The 26,156-nt window shown below is 46.2% G+C and overlaps 2 protein-coding genes across 3 annotated transcripts in view; both read right to left on the bottom strand.

The window, feature by feature from the left end:
- LOC120051475 (WAS/WASL-interacting protein family member 1-like) overlaps positions 1 to 5,001 on the bottom strand; it is a 32,476-nt gene extending 27,475 nt beyond the window's left edge. For both annotated transcript variants that reach the window (XM_038998355.1, XM_038998359.1), the window contains exon 1: positions 4,734 to 5,001. The gene's annotated coding sequence lies outside the window, so the exon portion shown is untranslated. The remainder of the gene's footprint in view (positions 1 to 4,733) is intronic.
- Positions 5,002 to 5,253: 252 nt separating this feature from the next.
- LOC120050540 (acetylcholine receptor subunit alpha-like) lies at positions 5,254 to 25,752 on the bottom strand. The gene is made up of 9 exons (XM_038997128.1): positions 25,556 to 25,752; positions 24,252 to 24,394; positions 24,069 to 24,113; positions 22,028 to 22,137; positions 19,975 to 20,170; positions 17,951 to 18,188; positions 9,859 to 10,082; positions 8,061 to 8,300; positions 5,254 to 6,938 (listed from the first exon to the last, which is right to left on the bottom strand). Exons 1-9 carry the CDS (start codon positions 25,608 to 25,610, stop codon positions 6,807 to 6,809), a joined length of 1,383 nt encoding a protein of 460 aa, XP_038853056.1. The 5' UTR covers positions 25,611 to 25,752; the 3' UTR covers positions 5,254 to 6,806.
- Positions 25,753 to 26,156: the final 404 nt, after the last annotated feature.

Raw genomic sequence — 26,156 nt, 5'->3', positions numbered from 1 at the left:
TCATCTCCAGATACTGTACTCTCTTCATCTCCAGATACTGTACTCTCTTCATCTCCAGATACTGTACTCTCTTCATCTCCAGATACTGTACTCTCTTCATCTCCAGATACTGTACTCTATTCATCTACTTCTCCATCCAACAATGAGCAAAAGTCTGTACTATACAAGCATGCTGCAATGACTATAGAAAACATTATGAACACCTTACTAATACTGAGTATACCAAACATTATGAACACCTTACTAATACTGAGTATACCAAACATTATGAACACCTTACTAATACTGAGTATACCAAACATTATGAACACCTTACTAATACTGACTATACCAAACATTATGAACACCTTACCAATACTGAGTTGCACCCCCACTTTTGCCCTCAGAACAGCCTCAATTCATCGGGGCATGGACTCTACAAGGTGTGGAAAGCGTTCCACAGAGATGCTGACCCATGTTGACTCCAATGCTTCCCACAGTTGTGTCAAGTTGGCTGGATGTCCTTTGGGTGGTGGACCATTCTTGATACACACGGGAAACTGTTGAGTGTGAAAACCCCAGCAGCGTTGCAGTTCTTGACACAAACTGGTGTGCCTGGCACCTACTAGCATACCCTGTTCAAAGACACTAATATTTTGCCTTGCCCATTCCCCCTCTGAATGGCACACATACACAGTCCATGTCTCAATTGTCTCAGGGCTTTAAACTCCTTGTTTAACCCGTCTCCTCCCCTTCATCTACACTGATTGAAGTGGATTTAACAAGTGACATCAATAAGGGATCATAGCTTGGATTCACTTGGTCAATCTGTCACGTTCTTAACGTTTTGTATGCTCAGTGTACAAGTATGCCTTGTGAGTATTAATGTTACTGCCTCCCTGTTCAGACGATCAGGAACCTGAAGTGAAGACGAATATCGCCCACAAACACCCTCGCCGCCATGTGCTTGAGCTGAGTTGGTCACGTGGGTTGGTTACACAGGAAGTGAAGGAAGCTTCCTCTCTTCTCTGCAGACCTGTCTATTGCAGGACGAGAGGCTCGCTCTCATAACCAGAGATTACACTAAGACATTTTAAAACTCTGTGTTATAGCTCTGGAGGCAAACATCTTGCCATTTACAGGAGATCTCTGAAACATGCAGTTATCCTCCAGCTGTCCAGCCACAATGTTCAGACCAGGTTGGCTGCTTACCTCCTGGTCTGAGGAATGGGAGTACAGTAACAGACCAGGGAAGACTCAACTCTAAACCAGGTTCAGTACTGTAACAGACCAGGGAAGACTCAACTCTAAACCAGGTTCAGTACTGTAACAGACCAGGGAAGACTCAACTCTAAACCAGGTTCAGTACTGTAACAGACCAGGGAAGACTCAACTCTAAACCAGGTTCAGTACTGTAACAGACCAGGGAAGACTCAACTCTAAACCAGGTTCAGTACTGTAACAGACCGGGGAAGACTCAACTCTAAACCAGGTTCAGTACTGTAACAGACCGGGGAAGACTCAACTCTAAACCAGGTTCAGTACTGTAACAGACCAGGGAAGACTCAACTCTAAACCAGGTTCAGTACAGTAACAGACCAGGGAAGACTCAACTCTAAACCAGGTTCAGTACTGTAACAGACCAGGGAAGACTCAACTCTAAACCAGGTTCAGTACTGTAACAGACCAGGGAAGACTCAACTCTAAACCAGGTTCAGTACTGTAACAGACCAGGGAAGACTCAACTCTAAACCAGGTTCAGTACTGTAACAGACCAGGGAAGACTCAACTCTAAACCAGGTTCAGTAATGTAACAGACCAGGGAAGACTCAACTCTAAACCAGGTTCAGTACTGTAACAGACCAGGGAAGACTCAACTCTAAACCAGGTTCAGTACTGTAACAGACCAGGGAAGACTCAACTCTAAACCAGGTTCAGTACTGTAACAGACCAGGGAAGACTCAACTCTAAACCAGGTTCAGTACTGTAACAGACCAGGGAAGACTCAACTCTAAACCAGGTTCAGTACTGTAACAGACCAGGGAAGACTCAACTCTAAACCAGGTTCAGTAATGTAACAGACCAGGGAAGACTCAACTCTAAACCAGGTTCAGTACTGTAACAGACCAGGGAAGACTCAACTCTAAACCAGGTTCAGTACTGTAACAGACCAGGGAAGACTCAACTCTAAACCAGGTTCAGTACAGTAACAGACCAGGGAAGACTCAACTCTAAACCAGGTTCAGTACTGTAACAGACCAGGGAAGACTCAACTCTAAACCAGGTTCAGTACTGTAACAGACCAGGGAAGACTCAACTCTAAACCAGGTTCAGTACAGTAACAGACCAGGGAAGACTCAACTCTAAACCAGGTTCAGTACTGTAACAGACCAGGGAAGACTCAACTCTAAACCAGGTTCAGTACTGTAACAGACCAGGGAAGACTCAACTCTAAACCAGGTTCAGTACAGTAACAGACCAGGGAAGACTCAACTCTAAACCAGGTTCAGTACTGTAACAGACCAGGGAAGACTCAACTCTAAACCAGGTTCAGTACAGTAACAGACCAGGGAAGACTCAACTCTAAACCAGGTTCAGTACTGTAACAGACCAGGGAAGACTCAACTCTAAACCAGGTTCAGTACTGTAACAGACCAGGGACAGCCTCTAGGGAACACATCACTCTGAAGCAGGTTCCTCAGGCAACGAGAGAACACAAGGCCTGGTCAATGTTTTCCAGTTTACCACTGTGGAATGTAAATACTAAGACCACAGTTCAACAAAGTTTGTTTAGGATTCCAGGTTTGAATAATTGGAGTGAGTGAGTGAGTGAGTGAGTGAGTGAGTGAGTGAGTGAGTGAGTGAGTGAGTGAGTGAGTGAGTGAGTGAGTGAGTGAGTGAGTGAGTGAGTGAGTGAGTGAGTGAGTGAGTGAGTGAGTGAGTGAGTTTACTGTACGTTCATGTGTATTGACAGATAATGGAGCACCTTTACTAGTCCCATTCCATTAAACACCATGACTACAGTAGCCAGGAGAACGAGCCGTATGGGGCTGCGTCCCAAATGGAACCCTATTCCCTACATAGTGCACTACTTTTGGCCAAAGGCCCATAGGTTGAACTATAGTACTTCGACTACATAGTGCACTACCTTTGATCAGAGCCCTATAGGCCTGGTGAAAGGTAGTGCCCTATGGGCCTGGTGAAAGGTAGTGCCCTATGGGCCTGGTGAAAGGTAGTGCCCTATGGGCCTGGTGAAAGGTAGTGCCCTATGGGCCTGGTGAAAGGTAGTGCCCTATGGGCCTGGTGAAAGGTAGTGTACTATGGGCCTGGTGAAAGGTAGTGCACTATGGGCCTGGTGAAAGGTAGTGCCCTATGGGCCTGGTGAAAGGTAGTGCCCTATGGGCCTGGTGAAAGGTAGTGCCCTATGGGCCTGGTGAAAGGTAGTGCCCTATGGGCCTGGTGAAAGGGAGTGTACTATGGGCCTGGTGAAAGGTAGTGCCCTATGGGCCTGGTGAAGGGTGGTGCCCTATGGGCCTGGTGAAAGGTGGTGCACTATGGGCCTCCCTAGTGGAGCAGTGGTCTAAGGCAGTGCTAGCTGTGCCACTAGAGATTCTGGGTTCGAGTCCAGGCTCTATCGCAGTCGGCCGCGACTGGGAGACTCATGGGGCGGCGCACAATTGGCCCAGCGTCGTCTGGGAGGGTTTGGCCGGCAGGGATGTCCTTGTCCCATCGCGCACTAGCAACTCCTGTGGCGGGCCGGGAGCAGTGCACGGTGACACAGTCGCCAGTCAAGAGGCAGTGCAGCTTGGCTGGGTTGTGTTTCAGAGGACTCTCGGCCTTCACCTCTCCTGAGTCTGTACGGGAGTTGCAGCGATGAGACAAGACTGTAACTACCAATTGAATACAACGAAATCGGGGAGAAAAAGGGGTAAAATTTCAAAAATGTTATAAAAAATAAATATTGGAGAGAAAAAAAAGAAAGAAAAAAGTTTGTGCACTATATTGGGAATATATTGGCCATTTTATATTGGGCCGTTTGTTTGTACTACGTATGTCTGCGTGTCAATGAGGTAATGCCTCAGATGACATTTCAGAGCTGTGGGAAAGTCTACATTCCTTGACTACAGTGACTCCATAAAAAGTCAAAAAGCTGTCTGTGATGTGAATCGTAAAGCACTAACCATGCAGGGCCAAACACTGCAGTGTATGTTTGGTACAGAATAAACAGATATTGGTTTACTGCACTCTACGGTAGTGTGTGTGTGTGTATATGTATGCGTGTGTGTGTAAGTGTGTGTATATACATGAGCTATACTGACTGACTGTGTGAGCTGCATAAAATCCACGAGCACAGGTTACATAATGAAAGCTACTGTATAGCAATAACTCAATGACTTTAAAACTCAGATGAGGCTTTTTTACTCATCATGCAAGTATCCATGCCAACGCAGACTACATAACCACCAAGCAGAGAATAACGCATGATGTCATCTGATACAACTCAAAACAAATGGAATAGAAAAATAAAAACAGAGATATCATAACATAACGCTATCATGTTTCCATTTGTCCTCAAAACATGTTTTATAAGCAAGGGTGTCGCGATGTGACCACTCAACGTGTTGCTGCTGCCCTCCCATCCATTGCAAACATGTTTTGAAATTCAGTTATTTGCGTAATTATAATTGAGAATCCTAAAACTTTGAAAAATCGATCTAGTATTCAAGTTCAACATAACATAAACATCGACTTACTTCTGGAGACAGTATGAGCCACTCCTTCGCCGTAAACACAACTTTAGCTCACGATTTCCGCTTCATCGGGATTTCCACATTGTACCCGAAACTTTTAAATAATATGCATACAATCAAGAGTGCAATTTGATGTTTTATCAATCTGCCATCCTTCAATAAGTTATGTTTCTGTCCAAATCTTCGAGCGTTGTATTTGTCATGTCGCTCGAAAGACTGTTTTCGTAAAACCGACTGGGAGAATTTAACGCTTCTCTCTCTCCGATCCGGGGTCTTTGCGGTGATGCAATATTTCCAGATGTGCAACTTGTCCAAGTTTGAACAGTTGGTGCTGTGTATAAAGACGTTTACTGATGAGAGGAGACCAGAACAGAGTCGTGTTGACTATTGGAAAATCTCAAATAATAAGGTAAAATAAGGTAATTTAATCATTTATTCAACAGAAAGAAGACCCAGCGCACAGTTTATCTTCTTAATGGAGAAAATGACATGCACAAAAAAGAAAAAAAAAGACAGGCTTATCTGAAAGTAGATATTATTTTTATTCACCCAATTCTTTCCACATCTAACCAAATCTAAAAATAGAACCATGATGACATTTGGCAGAAGGAGGAGAAAAAACCCTAACATCGGACAAGATAAAACATCATGTAGTTTCCCAGCAGCCCCTGCACTGTCATCTTTATTAAATAAGCAACAGCCCATCCACAAGACTGGACCACTTCTAAATCAATGTTGAGAAACTCATTCAAACTGAATTTCTGATCGTCAATAAAGATCATGCTACAAGGACAAGATGCACTACCAGCTGCTTGTGGCCTCCCTCATCCATAGTACCATAATGTGACCTCCCTCATCCACAGTACCATAATGTGACCTCCCTCATCCACAGTACCATAATGTGATCTCCCTCATCCACAGTACCATAATGTGACCTCCCTCATCCACAGTACCATAATGTGATCTCCCTCATCCACAGTGCAATAATGTGATCTCCCTCATCCACAGTGCCATAATGTGATCTCCCTCATCCACAGTACCATAATGTGACCTCCCTCATCCACAGTACCATAATGTGATCTCCCTCATCCACAGTGCAATAATGTGACCTCCCTCATCCACAGTGCCATAATGTGACCTCCCTCATCCACAGTGCCATAATGTGACCTCCCTCATCCACAGTGCCATAATGTGACCTCCCTCATCCACAGTGCCATAATGTGACCTCCCTCATCCACAGTGCCATAAGAGTGCCAGAGTGCTCACAATCAGAGCCGTTATATAGAGTTTGTTAAACCAATATACTCTGCATCCTTCGTTCCACATGAGGAACGATGGTTAAAAATAAAGAAATCCCCTCGTTAGGGAGGTTAACCGTCGTTCCTTAAACACAATCCATCAAGTCACAGACAGCTGACAGCGGGACACCTTATCAACACTGAGTGCCATGAATGTCCATATTTTCAACTGTAATCTATAACAACACCTCACTGGACCAGTTACATTCAATCAACGATCCAACCAACCAATCAATCAATCGATTGATTGTCATTTCCAGATGACTCGGGGTAGAGGCACAGCAGACAGGTGTCAGAGCGAGCAGGAGAACCAGAGTGTGGACAGACCAGGTTGACTCGGGGTAGAGGCACAGCAGACAGGTGTCAGAGCGAGCAGGAGAACCAGAGTGTGGACAGACCAGGTTGACTCGGGGTAGAGGCACAGCAGACAGGTGTCAGAGCGAGCAGGAGAACCAGAGTGTGGACAGACCAGATGACTCGGGGTAGAGGCACAGCAGACAGGTGTCAGAGCGAGCAGGAGAACCAGAGTGTGGACAGACCAGGTTGACTCGGGGTAGAGGCACAGCAGACAGGTGTCAGAGCGAGCAGGAGAACCAGAGTGTGGACAGACCAGATGACTCGGGGTAGAGTCACAGCAGACAGGTGTCAGAGCGAGCAGGAGAACCAGAGTGTGGACAGACCAGGTTGACTCGGGGTAGAGGCACAGCAGACAGGTGTCAGAGCGAGCAGGAGAACCAGAGTGTGGCCAGACCAGGATGACTCCAGCTAGGTCTCTCCTTTAGTCCTGCATGCTCAGCTCAATGAGACGTCCAGCAAACACTCCCATGGTGCCGATGATACACACAGCCATGAACACACACAGCAAGATGTGATCCAGGACCATGGCTACAAACTTCCACTCCTCAGCAGCCTGAGAGAGGAGGGAAGAGAGAGGAGGGGGTGAAAGGTGAAAGGTGAGGAGAGAGAAAGAGGGAGAGAGAGGAGAGATGAGAGAGAGAGAGAGAGAGAGAAAGGGAAAGAGAGAGAGAGAGTAGAGAGAGAGTTGAGTCAAAACTGAGTCATTAACATTTTCAAGACAATTCGTTTTTGTATTAGCTCCACAACATTAAAACATGAAAGCTCGAAAAATAGACAGACAGACAGACTCAGACAGACAGACTCAGACACAAAGAAAGACAGACTCAGACACAAAGACAGACAGAATCACCACAGACAGACAGACTCAAAGAGTCAGACTCAAAGAGTCTGTCATATTATTTAGACTCAGATACAAAGACAGACAGACAGACTCACCACAAAGACAGACAGACTCAAAGACAGACAGACTCAGACACAAAGACAGACAGGCTCAGATACAAAGACAGACAGACTCAAAGACAGACAGACTCACCACAAAGACAGACAGACTCAAAGACAGACAGACTCAGACACAAAGACAGACAGGCTCAGATACAAAGACAGACAGACTCAAAGACAGACAGACTCACCACAAAGACAGACAGACTCAAAGACAGACAGGCTCAGACTCAAAGACAGACAGACTCACCACAAAGACAGACAAGCTCAGATACAAAGACAGACTCATATACAAAGACAGACAGACTCAAAGACAGACAGACTCACCACAAAGACAGACAGACTCAAAGACAGACAGGCTCAGATACAAAGACAGACAGAATCAAAGACAGCCAGACTCAGATACAAAGACAGACAGACATACTTAACTCACCACAAAGACAGACAGACTCAAAGACAGGCCGACTCAGACACAAAGACAGACAGGCTCAGATACAAAGACAGACATACTCAAAGACAGACAGACTCACCACAAAGACAGACAGACTCAAAGACAGACATACTCAAAGACAGACAGACTCACCACAAAGACAGACAGACTCAAAGACAGACAGACTCAGATACAAAGACAGACAGACAGACAGACAGACTCAACTCACCACAAAGACAGACAGACTCAAAGACAGACAGACTCAGACATGAGTTCCATAAATGCTTCCTGAGATCTTATTCTTACATTGTTAGACTCTTCGTCAGACTTCATGGTCTCTGCGATGTACTTGACCCCCTCGATGGCGCTGCGGACGTCCGGGTTCTTGGTGATGGGGGACTGGAAGGTGACAGAGGCAGGGGCAGGCTTGCCCGAGATGTCGGAGATGTCAAAGTCAGTCGGGTGGATCCTCTTCTCCTGCCTGTCCCTGGATGGACGGTTCATAGTCGAGAAGAACATGAAATTGGGGATGGTGTCGATGAAAAGCTGAAATACAGGAAAATACATTGTAATGAGTAACAAGAAGTCATGTAAAGTAAATCAATTACTGTAAAAACATTGTAACGAAAAACACAAAGTAGTGTACAGTACATAAATTACTGTAAATACATTGTAATGAGTAACACAAAGTACTGTACAGTACATCAATTACTGTAAATACATTGTAATGAGTAACACAAAGTAATGTACAGTAAATCAATTACTGTAAATACATTGTAATGAGTAACACAAAGTTATATACAGTACATTAATTACTGTAAATACATTGTAATGAGTAACACAAAGTTATATACAGTACATTAATTACTGTAAATACATTGTAATGAGTAACACAAAGTAATGTAAAGCACATAATATTGTGTTGGGGGACTAACATATTTTTCATGATAATCAAGATCACGGACATCAACCATAAAACCATGAGTACTCAATGAATAAACGGACCAACCTGACATGCCATTACTCAAATGACTCAGCTAAAGTCAGCAATAGGACAGACAGACAGACTGCTCTTAACTACTTCCTGTCTCTCAAAGCAGATCCCCGCTAGAGAGGCTGCTGAGAGCTGAGGGGTTCTAAATCAGTGGTTCCCAACCAGGGGTACTAGGATCCCTGGGGGTACTTGGCCTTTCCACATGTGGTACCTGAGAAGACTCATGAAACCACCGGCTTATTGGTAAAATGCACATGAGGGGGTACTTCAGGGGTACTCCAGGCAGAGCAGAATTCCGTTGGTGGAACAGTAACCCAAAAAGGTTGGGAACCACTGTTCTAAATGGCCTAAAGCAGAATGTCACTAACGCCTGACAAAATACATGACATACTGCATTAGTACCACCAGGTGGCAGTGCAGCCAAGAGAAAAGCCCAAAAGCCCAACGGAATACACAGAGAATTTGGGGGGAAGCCTGACAATCCAACGTCACAGCCATCATCACACCAAGGGGTCTGAAAACTAGGACACCACTAGATGTTGTACTGACATCGCTAAATTAGGAATGAGATGTGCTTTTCACTTTGTCCATTAGACCTAGTCTACCTACTTGATTGATTGACTGACTGACTGACTGACTGATTGATTGACTGACTGATTGACTGACTGATTGACTGACTGATTTATTGACTGACTGACTGATTGATTTATTGGCTGACTGATTGACTGATTTATTGACTGACTGATTGATTTGTTGACTAACTGACTGACTGACTGACTGATTGACTGATTTATTGACTGACTGACTGACTGACTGATTTATTCATTGATTTATTGACTGACTGATTGAATTATTGACTGACTGATTGATTTATTGACTGACTGATTGATTGATTGACTGACTGATTTATTGACTGACTGACTGAATTATTGACTGACTGATTTATTGACTGACTGACTGACTGATTTATTTATTGATTTATTGACTGACTGATTGAATTATTGACTGACTGACTGACTGATTGATTGATTGACTGATTTATTGACTGACTGACTGATTGACTGACTGATTGATTTATTGATCGGTCGGTCGGTCGGTCGGTTGACCTACCTTGCGGACCCACTGGGGCATTGTGTGTGTACTGGGAGAGCGGTGGTGTGTGTTGATGACGATGACGGTGATGACGATGGAAGCTATGACGAAGACCATGGTGAAGAGCATGTACTTCCCAATGAGAGGCACCGCACTGGAGGTGGAGGGGATGAGCTCCACGATGACTAGCAGAAACACAGTGAGAGACAGCAGGACAGAGATAGACAGGGTCATCTTCTCACCTGTATGGAACAGAGACACCTGAGTCAACAACAACAACATCAACAACATCAACAACAACAACAACAACATCAACAATAACAACATTAACAACAACAACAACATCAACAACATTAACAACAAGACCACAGTCGGAGACAGCAGGACAGATAGACAGGGTCATCTTCTCACCAATATGGAACAGAGACACTGGAGTCAACAACAACAACAACATCAACAACAACAACAACATCAACAACATCAACAACAACAACATCAACAAGACCACAGTCGGAGACAGCAGGACAGATAGACAGGGTCATCTTACATACAGAGACATTGTTAGAGGAGTCAAACACAACAATACACTGCAGCAATACTACTCTAAAACCATTCACATATTTCATCTATTCAAACAGCTGGTAACACTCTCAGGACTATTTATTGAGAAACTGTTACTGCCTTTGTGAAAACGAGAGCAATTGGTTCACGGCTTGTGGGGATTGTTGTTTAAAATGTATTGTACTGTACGTGAGTGAGCCAAGAAAAGACACATTTCCATTATATGTAAATTTGTGAATTTGAATATTCAGCAGGTGTTACCATAGTCAGTCAGGAGGTAGAAGACCAGTCCTGTCAGGATGGAGGGACAGCAGGCCTACCAGAGTCAGTGGAGAGGTAGAAGACCAGTCTAGTCAGGAAGGAGAACAGCCGGCCTACCAGAGTCAGTCAGGACGTAGAAGACCAGTCTAATCAGGAAGGAGGGACAGCAGGTCTACCAGAGTCAGGCAGGAGGTAGAAGACCAGTCCAGTCAGGAAGGAGGGACAGCAGGCCTACCAGAGTCAGTGGGGAGGTAGAAGACCAGTCTAGTCAGGAAGGAGGGACAGCAGGTCTACCAGAGTCAGTCAGGAGGTAGAAGACCAGTCTAGTCAGGAAGGAGAACAGCAGGCCTACCAGAGTCAGTCAGGAGGTAGAAGACCAGTCTAGTCAGGAAGGAGAACAGCAGGCCTACCAGAGTCAGTCAGGAGGTAGAAGACCAGTCTAGTCAGGAAGGAGAACAGCAGGCTTACAAGAGTCAGTGGGGAGGTAGAAGACCAGTCTAGTCAGGAAGGAGGGACAGCAGGCCTACCAGAGTCAGTCAGGAGGTAGAAGACCAGTCTAGTCAGGAAGGAGAACAGCAGGCCTACCAGAGTCAGTGGGGAGGAAGAAGACCAGTCTAGTCAGGAAGGAGAACAGCAGGCCTACCAGAGTCAGTGGGGAGGTAGAAGACCAGTCTAGTCAGGAAGGAGAACAGCCGGCCTACCAGAGTCAGTGAGGAGGTAGAAGACCAGTCCTGTCAGGATGGAGGGACAGCAGGCCTACCAGAGTCAGTGGGGAGGTAGAAGACCAGTCTAGTCAGGAAGGAGAACAGCCGGCCTACCAGAGTCAGTGGGGGGGTAGAAGACCAGTCTAGTCAGGAAGGAGGGAGGGACAGCAGGTCTACCAGAGTCAGTCAGGAGGTAGAAGACCAGTCTAATCAGGAAGGAGGGACAGCAGGTCTACCAGAGTCAGTGGGGAGGTAGAAGACCAGTCTAATCAGGAAGGAGGCCTACCAGAGTCAGTGGGGAGGTAGAAGACCAGTCTAGTCAGGAAGGAGGGACAGCAGGCCTACCAGAGTCAGTGGGGAGGTAGAAGACCAGTCCAGTCAGGAAGGAGAACAGCAGGCCTACCAGAGTCAGTGGGGAGGTAGAAGACCAGTCTAGTCAGGAAGGAGGGACAGCAGGCCTACCAGAGTCAGTGGGGAGGTAGAAGACCAGTCTAATCAGGAAGGAGAACAGCCGGCCTACCAGAGTCAGTCAGGAGGTAGAAGACCAGTCTAGTCAGGAAGGAGAACAGCAGGCTTACAAGAGTCAGTGGGGAGGTAGAAGACCAGTCTAGTCAGGAAGGAGGGACAGCAGGCCTACCAGAGTCAGTCAGGAGGTAGAAGACCAGTCTAGTCAGGAAGGAGAACAGCAGGCCTACCAGAGTCAGTGGGGAGGTAGAAGACCAGTCCAGTCAGGAAGGAGAACAGCCGGCCTACCAGAGTCAGTGGGGAGGTAGAAGACCAGTCTAGTCAGGAAGGAGGGACAGCAGGCCTACCAGAGTCAGTCAGGAGGTAGAAGACCAGTCCAGTCAGGAAGGAGGGACAGCAGGCCTACCAGAGTCAGTGGGGAGGTATAAGACCAGTCTAGTCAGGAAGGAGAACAGCAGGCCTACCAGAGTCAGTCAGGAGGTAGAAGACCAGTCTAGTCAGGAAGGAGAACAGCAGGCCTACCAGAGTCAGTCAGGAGGTAGAAGACCAGTCTAGTCAGGAAGGAGAACAGCAGGCTTACAAGAGTCAGTGGGGAGGTAGAAGACCAGTCTAGTCAGGAAGGAGGGACAGCAGGCCTACCAGAGTCAGTCAGGAGGTAGAAGACCAGTCTAGTCAGGAAAGAGAACAGCAGGCCTACCAGAGTCAGTCAGGAGGTAGAAGACCAGTCCAGTCAGGAAGGAGAACAGCAGGCCTACCAGAGTCAGTGGGGAGGTAGAAGACCAGTCTAATCAGGAAGGAGGGACAGCAGGCCTACCAGAGTCAGTGGGGAGGTAGAAGACCAGTCTAGTCAGGAAGGAGGGACAGCAGGCCTACCAGAGTCAGTGGGGAGGTAGAAGACCAGTCCAGTCAGGAAGGAGAACAGCAGGCCGACCAGAGTCAGTGGGGAGGTAGAAGACCAGTCTAGTCAGGAAGGAGGGACAGCCGGCCTACCAGAGTCAGTGGGGAGGTAGAAGACCAGTCTAATCAGGAAGGAGAACAGCCGGCCTACCAGAGTCAGTCAGGAGGTAGAAGACTAGTCTAGTCAGGAAGGAGAACAGCAGGCCTACCAGAGTCAGTCAGGAGGTAGAAGACCAGTCTAGTCAGGAAGGAGAACAGCAGGCCTACCAGAGTCAGTCAGGAGGTAGAAGACCAGTCTAGTCAGGAAGGAGGGACAGCAGGCCTACCAGAGTCAGTCAGGAGGTAGAAGACCAGTCTAGTCAGGATGGAGAACAGCAGGCCTACCAGAGTCAGTGGGGAGGTAGAAGACCAGTCCAGTCAGGAAGGAGAACAGCCGGCCTACCAGAGTCAGTGGGGAGGTAGAAGACCAGTCTAGTCAGGAAGGAGGGACAGCAGGTCTACCAGAGTCAGTCAGGAGGTAGAAGACCAGTCCTGTCAGGATGGAGGGACAGCAGGCCTACCAGAGTCAGTCAGGAGGTAGAAGACCACTCTAGTCAGGTAGGAGAACAGCAGGCCTACCAGAGTCAGTCAGGAGGTAGAAGACCAGTCCAGTCAGGAAAGAGAACAGCAGGCCTACCAGAGTCAGTGGGGAGGTAGAAGACCAGTCTAATCAGGAAGGAGGGACAGCAGGCCTACCAGAGTCAGTGGGGAGGTAGAAGACTAGTCTAGTCAGGAAGGAGGGACAGCAGGCCTACCAGAGTCAGTGGGGAGGTACAAGACCAGTCTAGTCAGGAAGGAGGGACAGCAGGCCTACCAGAGTCAGTCAGGAGGTAGAAGACCAGTCCAGTCAGGAAGGAGAACAGCAGGCTTACAAGAGTCCGTGGGGAGGTAGAAGACCAGTCTAGTCAGGAAGGAGGGACAGCAGGCCTACCAGAGTCAGTCAGGAGGTAGAAGACCAGTCTAGTCAGGAAGGAGAACAGCAGGCCTACCAGAGTCAGTGGGGAGGTAGAAGACCAGTCCAGTCAGGAAGGAGAACAGCCGGCCTACCAGAGTCAGTGGGGAGGTAGAAGACCAGTCTAGTCAGGAAGGAGGGACAGCAGGCCTACCAGAGTCAGTCAGGAGGTAGAAGACCAGTCCTGTCAGGATGGAGGGACAGCAGGCCTACCAGAGTCAGTGGGGAGGTAGAAGACCAGTCTAGTCAGGAAGGAGGGACAGCAGGCCTACCAGAGTCAGTGTGGAGGTAGAAGACCAGTCTAGTCAGGAAGGAGGGACAGCAGGCCTACCAGAGTCAGTCAGGAGGTAGAAGACCAGTCCTGTCAGGAAGGAGGGACAGCAGGCCTACCAGAGTCAGTGGGGAGGTAGAAGACCATTCTAGTCAGGAAGGAGAACAGCCGGCCTACCAGAGTCAGTGGGTAGGTAGAAGACCAGTCCAGTCAGGAAGGAGAACAGCAGGCCTACCAGAGTCAGTGGGGAGGTAGAAGACCAGTCTAGTCAGGAAGGAGTGACAGCAGGCCTACCAGAGTCAGTGGGGAGGTAGAAGACCAGTCTAATCAGGAAGGAGAACAGCCAGCCTACCAGAGTCAGTCAGGAGGTAGAAGACCAGTCCTGTCAGGAAGGAGGGACAGCAGGCCTACCAGAGTCAGTGGGGAGGTAGAAGACCAGTCTAATCAGGAAGGAGAACAGCCGGCCCACCAGAGTCAGTGGGGAGGTAGAAGACCAGTCTAGTCAGGAAGGAGAACAGCCGGCCTACCAGAGTCAGTGGGGAGGTAGAAGACCAGTCCAGTCAGGAAGGAGAACAGCAGGCCTACCAGAGTCAGTGGGGAGGTAGAAGACCAGTCTAGTCAGGAAGGAGAACAGCAGGCCTACCAGAGTCAGTGGGGAGGTAGAAGACCAGTCTAGTCAGGAAGGAGAACAGCCGGCCTACCAGAGTCAGTGAGGAGGTAGAAGACCAGTCCAGTCAGGAAGGAGAACAGCAGGCCTACCAGAGTCAGTGGGGAGGTAGAAGACCAGTCTAATCAGGAAGGAGAACAGCAGGCCTACCAGAGTCAGTGGGGAGGTAGAAGACCAGTCTAATCAGGAAGGAGAACAGCCGGCCTACCAGAGTCAGTGGGGAGGTAGAAGACCAGTCTAATCAGGAAGGAGAACAGTAGGCCTACCAGAGTCAGTGGGGAGGTAGAAGACCAGTCTAATCAGGAAGGAGAACAGCAGGCCTACCAGAGTCAGTGGGGAGGTAGAAGACCAGTCTAATCAGGAAAGAGAACAGCCGGCCTACCAGAGTCAGTTGGGAGGTAGAAGACCAGTCTAATCAGGAAGGAGAACAGCAGGCCTACCAGAGTCAGTGGGGAGGTAGAAGACCAGTCTAATCAGGAACGAGAACAGCCAGCCTACCAGAGTCAGTCAGGAGGTAGAAGACCAGTCCTGTCAGGAAGGAGGGACAGCAGGCCTACCAGAGTCAGTGGGGAGGTAGAAGACCAGTCTAATCAGGAAGGAGAACAGCCGGCCCACCAGAGTCAGTGGGGAGGTAGAAGACCAGTCTAGTCAGGAAGGAGAACAGCCGGCCTACCAGAGTCAGTGGGGAGGTAGAAGACCAGTCCAGTCAGGAAGGAGAACAGCAGGCCTACCAGAGTCAGTGGGGAGGTAGAAGACCAGTCTAGTCAGGAAGGAGAACAGCAGGCCTACCAGAGTCAGTGGGGAGGTAGAAGACCAGTCTAGTCAGGAAGGAGAACAGCCGGCCTACCAGAGTCAGTGAGGAGGTAGAAGACCAGTCCAGTCAGGAAGGAGAACAGCAGGCCTACCAGAGTCAGTGGGGAGGTAGAAGACCAGTCTAATCAGGAAGGAGAACAGCAGGCCTACCAGAGTCAGTGGGGAGGTAGAAGACCAGTCTAATCAGGAAGGAGAACAGCCGGCCTACCAGAGTCAGTGGGGAGGTAGAAGACCAGTCTAATCAGGAAGGAGAACAGTAGGCCTACCAGAGTCAGTGGGGAGGTAGAAGACCAGTCTAATCAGGAAGGAGAACAGCAGGCCTACCAGAGTCAGTGGGGAGGTAGAAGACCAGTCTAATCAGGAAAGAGAACAGCCGGCCTACCAGAGTCAGTTGGGAGGTAGAAGACCAGTCTAATCAGGAAGGAGAACAGCCGGCCTACCAGAGTCAGTGGGGAGGTAGAAGACCAGTCTAATCAGGAAGGAGAACAGCCGGCCTACCAGAGTCAGTGGGGAGGTAGAAGACCAGTCTAATCAGGAAGGAGAACAGCAGGCCTACCAGAGTCAGTGGGGAGGTAGAAGACCAGTTTAATCAGGAAGGAGAACAGCCGGCCTACCAGAGTCAGTGGGGAGGTAGAAGACCAGTCCAGTCAGGAAGGAGAACAGCCGGCCTACCAGAGTCAGTGGGGAGGTAGAAGACCAGTCTAGTCAGGAAGGAGGGACAGCAGGCCTACCAGAGTCAGTCAGGAGGTAGAAGACCAGTCCTGTCAGGATGGAGGGACAGCAGGCCTACCAGAGTCAGTCAGGAGGTAGAAGACCACTCTAGTCAGGTAGGAGAACAGCAGGCCTACCAGAGTCAGTCAGGAGGTAGAAGACCAGTCCAGTCAGGAAAGAGAACAGCAGGCCTACCAGAGTCAGTGGGGAGGTAGAAGACCAGTCTAATCAGGAAGGAGGGACAGCAGGCCTACCAGAGTCAGTGGGGAGGTAGAAGACCAGTCTAGTCAGGAAGGAGGGACAGCAGGCCTACCAGAGTCAGTGGGGAGGTAGAAGACCAGTCTAGTCAGGAAGGAGGGACAGCAGGCCTACCAGAGTCAGTGTGGAGGTAGAAGACCAGTCTAGTCAGGAAGGAGGGACAGCAGGCCTACCAGAGTCAGTCAGGAGGTAGAAGACCAGTCCTGTCAGGAAGGAGGGACAGCAGGCCTACCAGAGTCAGTGGGGAGGTAGAAGACCATTCTAGTCAGGAAGGAGAACAGCCGGCCTACCAGAGTCAGTGGGTAGGTAGAAGACCAGTCCAGTCAGGAAGGAGAACAGCAGGCCTACCAGAGTCAGTGGGGAGGTAGAAGACCAGTCTAGTCAGGAAGGAGTGACAGCAGGCCTACCAGAGTCAGTGGGGAGGTAGAAGACCAGTCTAATCAGGAAGGAGAACAGCCAGCCTACCAGAGTCAGTCAGGAGGTAGAAGACCAGTCCTGTCAGGAAGGAGGGACAGCAGGCCTACCAGAGTCAGTGGGGAGGTAGAAGACCAGTCTAATCAGGAAGGAGAACAGCCGGCCCACCAGAGTCAGTGGGGAGGTAGAAGACCAGTCTAGTCAGGAAGGAGAACAGCCGGCCTACCAGAGTCAGTGGGGAGGTAGAAGACCAGTCCAGTCAGGAAGGAGAACAGCAGGCCTACCAGAGTCAGTGGGGAGGTAGAAGACCAGTCTAGTCAGGAAGGAGAACAGCAGGCCTACCAGAGTCAGTGGGGAGGTAGAAGACCAGTCTAGTCAGGAAGGAGAACAGCCGGCCTACCAGAGTCAGTGAGGAGGTAGAAGACCAGTCCAGTCAGGAAGGAGAACAGCAGGCCTACCAGAGTCAGTGGGGAGGTAGAAGACCAGTCTAATCAGGAAGGAGAACAGCAGGCCTACCAGAGTCAGTGGGGAGGTAGAAGACCAGTCTAATCAGGAAGGAGAACAGCCGGCCTACCAGAGTCAGTGGGGAGGTAGAAGACCAGTCTAATCAGGAAGGAGAACAGTAGGCCTACCAGAGTCAGTGGGGAGGTAGAAGACCAGTCTAATCAGGAAGGAGAACAGCAGGCCTACCAGAGTCAGTGGGGAGGTAGAAGACCAGTCTAATCAGGAAAGAGAACAGCCGGCCTACCAGAGTCAGTTGGGAGGTAGAAGACCAGTTTAATCAGGAAGGAGAACAGCCGGCCTACCAGAGTCAGTGGGGAGGTAGAAGACCAGTCTAATCAGGAAGGAGAACAGCCGGCCTACCAGAGTCAGTGGGGAGGTAGAAGACCAGTCTAATCAGGAAGGAGAACAGCAGGCCTACCAGAGTCAGTGGGGAGGTAGAAGACCAGTTTAATCAGGAAGGAGAACAGCCGGCCTACCAGAGTCAGTGGGGAGGTAGAAGACCAGTCTAATCAGGAAGGAGAACAGCCGGCCTTCCAGAGTCAGTGGGGAGGTAGAAGACCAGTCTAATCAGGACGGAGGGACAGCATGCCTACCAGAGTCAGTGGGGAGGTAGAAGACCAGTCCAGTCAGGAAGGAGAACAGCATGCAGGGGATGATGACGTTGACGATAAAGTAGAGAGGCAGCCTCAGCATCAGGAAGTGGTAGGTGATATCCAGGTAGGGCGTGTCAGGGCAGCAGGCATAGTACACCCAGTGCTTCCAGCTCCTATAGTCCTGCATCACCCACTCACCACTCTCCATGAAGTTACTCAAGTCAGGCCGGTCGTTGTCCTAGAGGGGGGACAGGGGACGGGTACAGGGCTAGGGTCAATACTTTACTGGTTAAATTAAGATAAGATATACTTTATTAGTCCATATGGGATGACAATTATTTTTTTCCATCCCCTCCAATATACAAAAATACACATTATGTTGGAGAGGCTGGTTTAAACTATGTGGGAGCATACAACAGGGTGCGGCTATTTCTACTCCTTTTCATGGGATTGTTACTATTTCTACTCCTTTACATGGCATTGTTACTATTTCTACTCTTTTTCATGGGATTGTTACTATTCATGCTCCTTTTCATGGGATTGTTTCTATTCATGCTCCTTTTCATGGGATTGTTACTATTTCTACTCCTTTTCATGGGATTGTTTCTATTCATGCTCCTTCATGGGATTGTTTCTATTTCTACTCCTTTACATGGCATTGTTACTATTTCTACTCTTTTTCATGGGATTCTTTCTATTCATGCTCCTTTTCATGGGATTGTTTCTATTCATGCTACTTTTCATGGGATTGTTTCTATTCATGCTCCTTTTCATGGGATTGTTACTATTTCTAGTCCTTTTCATGGGATTGTTTCTATTCATGCTCCTTCATGGGATTGTTACTATTCATGCTCCTTTTCATGGGATTGTTACTATTCATGCTCCTTTTCATGGGATTGTTTCTATTCATGCTCCTTTTCATGGGATTGTTTCTATTCATGCTCCTTTTCATGGGATTGTTACTATTTCTACTCTTTTTCATGGGATTGTTTCTATTCATGCTCCTTTTCATGGGATTGTTACTATTTCTAGTCCTTTTCATGGGATTGTTTCTATTCATGCTCCTTTTCATGGGATTGTTTCTATTCATGCTCCTTTTCATGGGATTGTTACTATTTCTACTCCTTTCCATGGGTTTGTTTCTATTCATGCTCATTTTCATGGGATTGTTACTATTTCTACTCCTTTCCATGGGATTGTTTCTATTCATGCTCCTTTTCATGGGAATGTTACTATTTCTACTCCTTTCCATGGGATTGTTTCTATTCATGCTCCTTTTCATGGGATTGTTACTATTTCTACTCCTTTTCATGGGATTGTTTCTATTCATGCTCCTTTTCATGGGATTGTTTCTATTTCTACTCCTTTTCATGGGATTGTTTCTATTCATGCTCCTTTTCATGGGATTGTTACTATTTCTACTCCTTTCCATGGGATTGTTTCTATTCATGCTCCTTTTCATGGGATTGTTACTATTTCTACTCCTTTTCATGGGATTGTTTCTATTCATGCTCCTTTTCATGGGATTGTTTCTATTTCTACTCCTTTTCATGGGATTGTTTCTATTCATGCTCCTTTTCATGGGATTGTTTCTATTCATGCTCCTTTTCATGGGATTGTTACTATTCATGCTCCTTTTCATGGGATTGTTACTATTTCTACTCCTTTTCATGGGATTGTTTCTATTCATGCTCATTTTCATGGGATTGTTACTATTTCTACTCCTTTCCATGGGATTGTTTCTATTCATGCTCCTTTTCATGGGATTGTTACTATTTCTACTCCTTTCCATGGGATTGTTTCTATTCATGCTCCTTTTCATGGGATTGTTACTATTCATGCTCCTTTTCATGGGATTGTTACTATTTCTACTCCTTTCCATGGGATTATTTCTATTCATGCTCCTTTTCATGGGATTGTTTCTATTCATGCTCCTTTTCATGGGATTGCTTCTATTTTGCACCCCAGACCTGGAACATTTTCAGATGTGCTTTTTGGATATTTGTGCTTTTCAAACTTCTTACCGGGTTGACCACTACCAGGTTGCCGTCGTAGGTCCATGTCCCCAGCTTCATACTGCAGTTCTGCAGGTCGAAGGGGAAGTGAAGCACAATGATCTCACAGTAGCTCTTAAAGATGGCCGGAGGGTTCCAGGTGATCAGACCTGTGTGCTCCAGCAGCACCTTGGTCTCATGGACGATTGCAAAGTCTCCATCTGCACTGCAGGAAGTGGAGAGGTTTGACTCATTAGCATCGGAGTCAATGGATTCCTATGGGCTCTTGCGTTAGCCTGCTAAGCTAACCAAAGTCTCCATCTGCACTGCAGGGATAAATTGACAAATGTGGTGGAAATTCAGTACTGAGAGAGACTTGGTCATTTCTTCAAACGATCATCTTTATTTAATATTGATTAATTATTGCAATAATGAAACCGTCAGCCCAACAGTCTTGACTGTCTTGACTTCCCTTTACAGACAATGCACAGTTTATATAGTTAATATCCAGAATACTTTGTTCCACCCCTCCCATATAGATTGGGGGCACCATAAGCCACTTTGGGTTCATCCTCTGGTCATCTGCTGTCTCCCAGATGCCAGGATAATTAGAAATACTGAGGCCTTTGTTCTGTTCCTCCAGGCGATCTCTATCTCAGTTACAACCACCCCACATCATGTCCATGGAATACATCTTCCTCAGTGCACCACTGATCATAGAATATAATGTGGCAGTAAAGATGTATCACCCTCTAGTATAACCCATGTCCTCGGTGCCCAGACTAGCTGCAGGAAGCTAGAGTGGACACCATGAAAACTCAGCTTTAGCAGGCCAGTCTTACTCTTAGTTAAATATATAATCGTTTACTATTAATATCAAACAAATTAGGTAAGTATGTAATTTTTCTATTACACACATTAGCATCAGAATCAATAGATTCCTACGGGGAATTGTGTTAGCCTGATTAGATAATCAGGGAATGCTGAAAATAACTCAACTATGCCAAAAATGTTGTTTCAGGGGTGATAGACAAAAGTTGAGGAAGCTTAAAGACAGCCAGTTTAAATGTAACTAAATGTCATCCAAAATGTAATCTACGTAATTCCCAAAATATATTACTTCATGAGAGGCCCATAAACAATAACTAGTAATGCTGCATACTCAAAGGCTAAAATCTCACATTTCTGGTAAAAATAGTTATAAATTGCTGAGGTGTCGTCACTTTGGAGGACACAAGTACACAGTACAAAAATGATACAAAAAATATGAAATCTTTTATGTGATGTATTTCCTATTCAACAAAACTGTATGAATAAGGCTTGAAATGACTTATATGCTTTCTAACATAGCATAATCAAATTATAAAACCACTAACTATAATATTTCACCTATGACTCTCTCTCTCTACCGCACCTGCTGTCTCTAACTCTGAATGTTCGGCTATTTAAAGCCAACTGACATTTACTCCTGAGGTACTGACCTGTTCCACCCTCTACAACCACTGTGACCTTGACCCTGCTGGTCATCTAGGAACGTTTGAACATCTTGGCCATGTACTGTTATAATCTCCACCTGGCACAGCCAGAAGAGGACTGGCCACCCCTCAGAGGCTGGTTCCTCTCTAGGTTTCTTCCTAGGTTCCTGCCTTTCTAGGGAGTTTTTCCTAGCCACCGTGCATCTATATCTGCATTGCATGCTGTTTGGGGTTAAAGGTGCAGCTGTCTAAGGCACTGCATATCAGTGTTAGAGGCGTCACTACAGACACCCTGGTTCGATTCCAGGCTGTATCACAACCGGCCATGATTGGGAGTCCCATAGGGCGGCGCACAATTGGCCCAGCGTCGTCCGGGATAGGGTTTGGCCGGCGTAGGACGTTATTGTACATAAGAATTTGTTCTTAACCGACTTGCCCAGTTAAATAAAGGTTAAATAAATAAAACATTTAAATGTAATCCCCTTTGGTCTCTATCACTAACTGCCCTTCAGGAATAGACTAGCTTCTGAAAAGGTCTTATCTAATAGGCCTTATCAAGTCAATGAATACTGTATATCGGTCAAGGTAAAAGCAGGACTTGTTCTTACTTGTTATAGAGCACGAGGTCAGGACGCCAGATGTCTGTGGAAGGGATTCTGATCTTCTTAATTCCACTATAATCATCAGGGTTCCACTTCAGATTCACGTCCTCCCATATCTGAAAACAACACCACCTGTCATATCTGAATACAACACAACCTGTCATATCTGAATACAACACCACCTGTCATATCTGAATACAACACAACCTGTCATATCTGAATACAACACAACCTGTCATATCTGAAAACAACACAACCTGTCATATCTGAATACAACACAACCTGTCATATCTGAATACAACACAACACAACCTGTCATATCTGAATACAACACAACCTGTCATATCTGAATACAACACAACCTGTCATATCTGAATACAACACCACCTGTCATATCTGAATACAACACAACCTGTCATATCTGAATACAACACAACCTGTCATATCTGAATACAACACAACCTGTCATATCTGAATACAACACAACCTGTCATATCTGAATACAACACAACCTGTCATATCTGAATACAACACAACCTGTCATATCTGAATACAACACAACCTGTCATATCTGAATACAACACAACCTGTCATATCTGAATACAACACCACCTGTCATATCTGAATACAACACCACCTGTCATATCTGAATACAACACCACCTGTCATATCTGAATACAACACAACCTGTCATATCTGAATACAACACAACCTGTCATATCTGAATACAACACAACCTGTCATATCTGAATACAACACAACCTGCCATATCTGAATACAACACAACCTGTCATATCTGAATACAACACAACCTGTCATATCTGAATACAACACCACCTGTCATATCTGAATACAACACAACCTGTCATATCTGAATACAACACAACCTGTCATATCTGAATACAACACAACACAACCTGTCATATCTGAATACAACACAACACAACCTGTCATATCTGAATACAACACCACCTGTCATATCTGAATACAACACAACCTGTCATATCTGAATACAACACAACCTGTCATATCTGAATACAACACCACCTGTCATATCTGAATACAACACAACCTGTCATATCTGAATACAACACAACACAACCTGTCATATCTGAATACAACACAACCTGTCATATCTGAATACAACACAACCTGTCATATCTGAATACAACACAACCTGTCATATCTGAATACAACACAACCTGTCATATCTGAATACAACACAACCTGCCATATCTGAATACAACACAACACAACCTGTCATATCTGAATACAACACAACCTGTCATATCTGAATACAACACAACCTGTCATATCTGAATACAACACAACACAACCTGTCATATCTGAATACAACACAACCTGTCATATCTGAATACAACACAACCTGTCATATCTGAATACAACACAACCTGTCATATCTGAATACAACACCACCTGTCATATCTGAATACAACACAACCTGTCATATCTGAATACAACACAACCTGCCATATCTGAATACAACACAACACAACCTGTCATATCTGAATACAACACAACCTGTCATATCTGAATACAACACCACCTGTCATATCTGAATACAACACAACCTGTCATATCTGAATACAACACCACCTGTCATATCTGAATACAACACAACCTGTCATATCTGAATACAACACAACCTGTCATATCTGAATACAACACAACCTGTCATATCTGAATACAACACAACCTGTCATATCTGAATACAACACAACCTGTCATATCTGAATACAACACCACCTGTCATATCTGAATACAACACAACCTGTCATATCTGAATACAACACCACCTGTCATATCTGAATACAACACAACCTGTCATATCTGAATACAACACAACCTGTCATATCTGAATACAACACAACCTGTCATATCTGAATACAACACAACCTGTCATATCTGAATACAACACAACCTGCCATATCTGAATACAACACAACAACAAAAAAGTGTGGCTTAAATTGAAGAACAAAAACGACATTGAGAAGAACGACACACGCAGGTCAGTGAGAAACCATACCTGTTTCAGCCGCACATTACTGGTCACAATTTGATTGACTTCATCCTGACAAAGACAAGGGAAGAGACTTAAGAAGAAGAAGAAGAAGAAGGAACCATGTCCAGTCCTAAGCAGTCATGTATTCCTAAGCAGTCATGTATTCCTAAGCAGTCATGTATTCCTAAGCAGTCATGTATTCCTCACCACACTAATGAGCTGGATGAGCTGCAAGCCTACAGTCACCACCACCGGATCTCTGAAGTGATTGACAGGGCGGACCACCTTGTTATAGCCGGTGAACAGGGTTTTAACCAGACGCGTCTCATCTTCTGAACACCTGGCTGAACCTGCAGGGAACACACACACACACACACACACACACACACACACACACACACACACACACACACACACACACACACACACACACACACACACACACACACACACACACACACACACACACACACACACCAAAGATGAATAGTCAAGGCTATATCTAATATAGACACACACACACACTCAAATATATATTTGATATCTGAGAAAGCACATGGGGAACTCATGAGAACCCGGGTATAGAAGCATTATCTCTTCATTTCATTATCTTAAGTGAATGACCATACTTTATAAGTTCTCTAAAATAAGTGGGCATACTTTAAGTCTACTTGTTGTAGTGTCGGCTTAGCGCTGATAAGGCTAAAGCAACGATGCAGACAGCAGCTGAGTCAACGTGGACTAGCAGGAATTCATGACACATACACCAAGCATTTGTCAGGCTGGGAAAGATGACCCACCATGACTATTCCTATTTTTAGAGACCATGCTGTTAAGAGTTGTTCTGAATTATCACAAGATTTATAGACTAGGAACTTGATATTATCACACCTTATATACCTCATTATCACACATTATATACCTCATTATCCCACATCATATACCTCATTATCACGCATCATATAACTCATTACCCCACATTATATACCTCATTATCCCACATTATATACCTCATAATCACACATCATATACCTCATTGTATACCCCACATTATATACCTCATTATCACACATCATATACCTCATTATCACTAACTGGCTACACCCTCTTCTACCATTGAAAATGATCCTATAGAGATCAGTGCCATACCATATATATCTACACAATTGTATACATTTAAGTAACTTCGTAACTCACTTCAAAACATGCTCTGCATTCTGGTTGCAACAAAACAGACACGCTGAGATTTACACACAGCTATAGATGGAAGGAGGGACTTTGCACTTGTACCTGTCAATCATGTCCTCTCTGGTTTAACATAAGACTGACTCAATACTGACTCCTCAACGCTGATATGTTTATCGGGTTTGGGTTGAATAACAAGTGATTCATTTCAAAAGTCTTTCTGATCAATAAAAGCTACAATCAAACACACATCAGCAAAACTGGTATAGGTAAAAAGGTATAGGTAAAAAGGTATAGGTAAAGCATGGCAAAAAGTTATAACTTACCTGCTAAAACAACCAGAATCCCAACAAGAAGAGTGTGTACCTTCAAATAAAACATCTGTTAAATAATATGACGGTTTATATTTTCTATGACTGTTTATATCTTTATGACCTGGGTTGAGTTGTCAACCAAACGACAGTTGGCTAAACTTTCAGAGTCCTCTAACCTGCTCTGTTCTCTTCCCTGTTCTACTCTGCTCTTCTCTTTTCTACTCTTCTCGAGTCTGTTCTGCTCTACTCTGGGTCTCAGAGTAATCTTGTAACAGACTAGATCCTATCCCAACATGGTCTCTCTCTGCTTATCTGTGCTCTACTCTGCTCGGCTGTGGTCTCTGGGGCAGTAGGACTGAGCTATTGTTAAAACCCCAGTAGCAGCCAGACAGCATGTGGTACTGGGGGACAGCTGGGAGCGCTCACTGGGAGGTGGTAATGGGGGACAGCTGGGAACGCTCACTGGGAGGTGCTAATGGGGGACAGCTGGGAGCGCTCACTGGGAGGTGGTACTGGGGGACAGCTGGGAGCGCTCACTGGGAGGTGGTACTGGGGGACAGCTGGGAGCACTCACTGAGAGGTGGTACTGGGGGACAGCTGGGAGTGCTCACTG

The sequence above is a fragment of the Salvelinus namaycush genome, chromosome 7 (assembly GCF_016432855.1).
Source record: "Salvelinus namaycush isolate Seneca chromosome 7, SaNama_1.0, whole genome shotgun sequence".
NCBI lineage: Eukaryota > Metazoa > Chordata > Actinopteri > Salmoniformes > Salmonidae > Salvelinus > Salvelinus namaycush.
The sequence above is the reverse complement of the archived record's forward strand: the minus strand, read 5'-3'. Positions and strand labels throughout refer to the sequence as shown.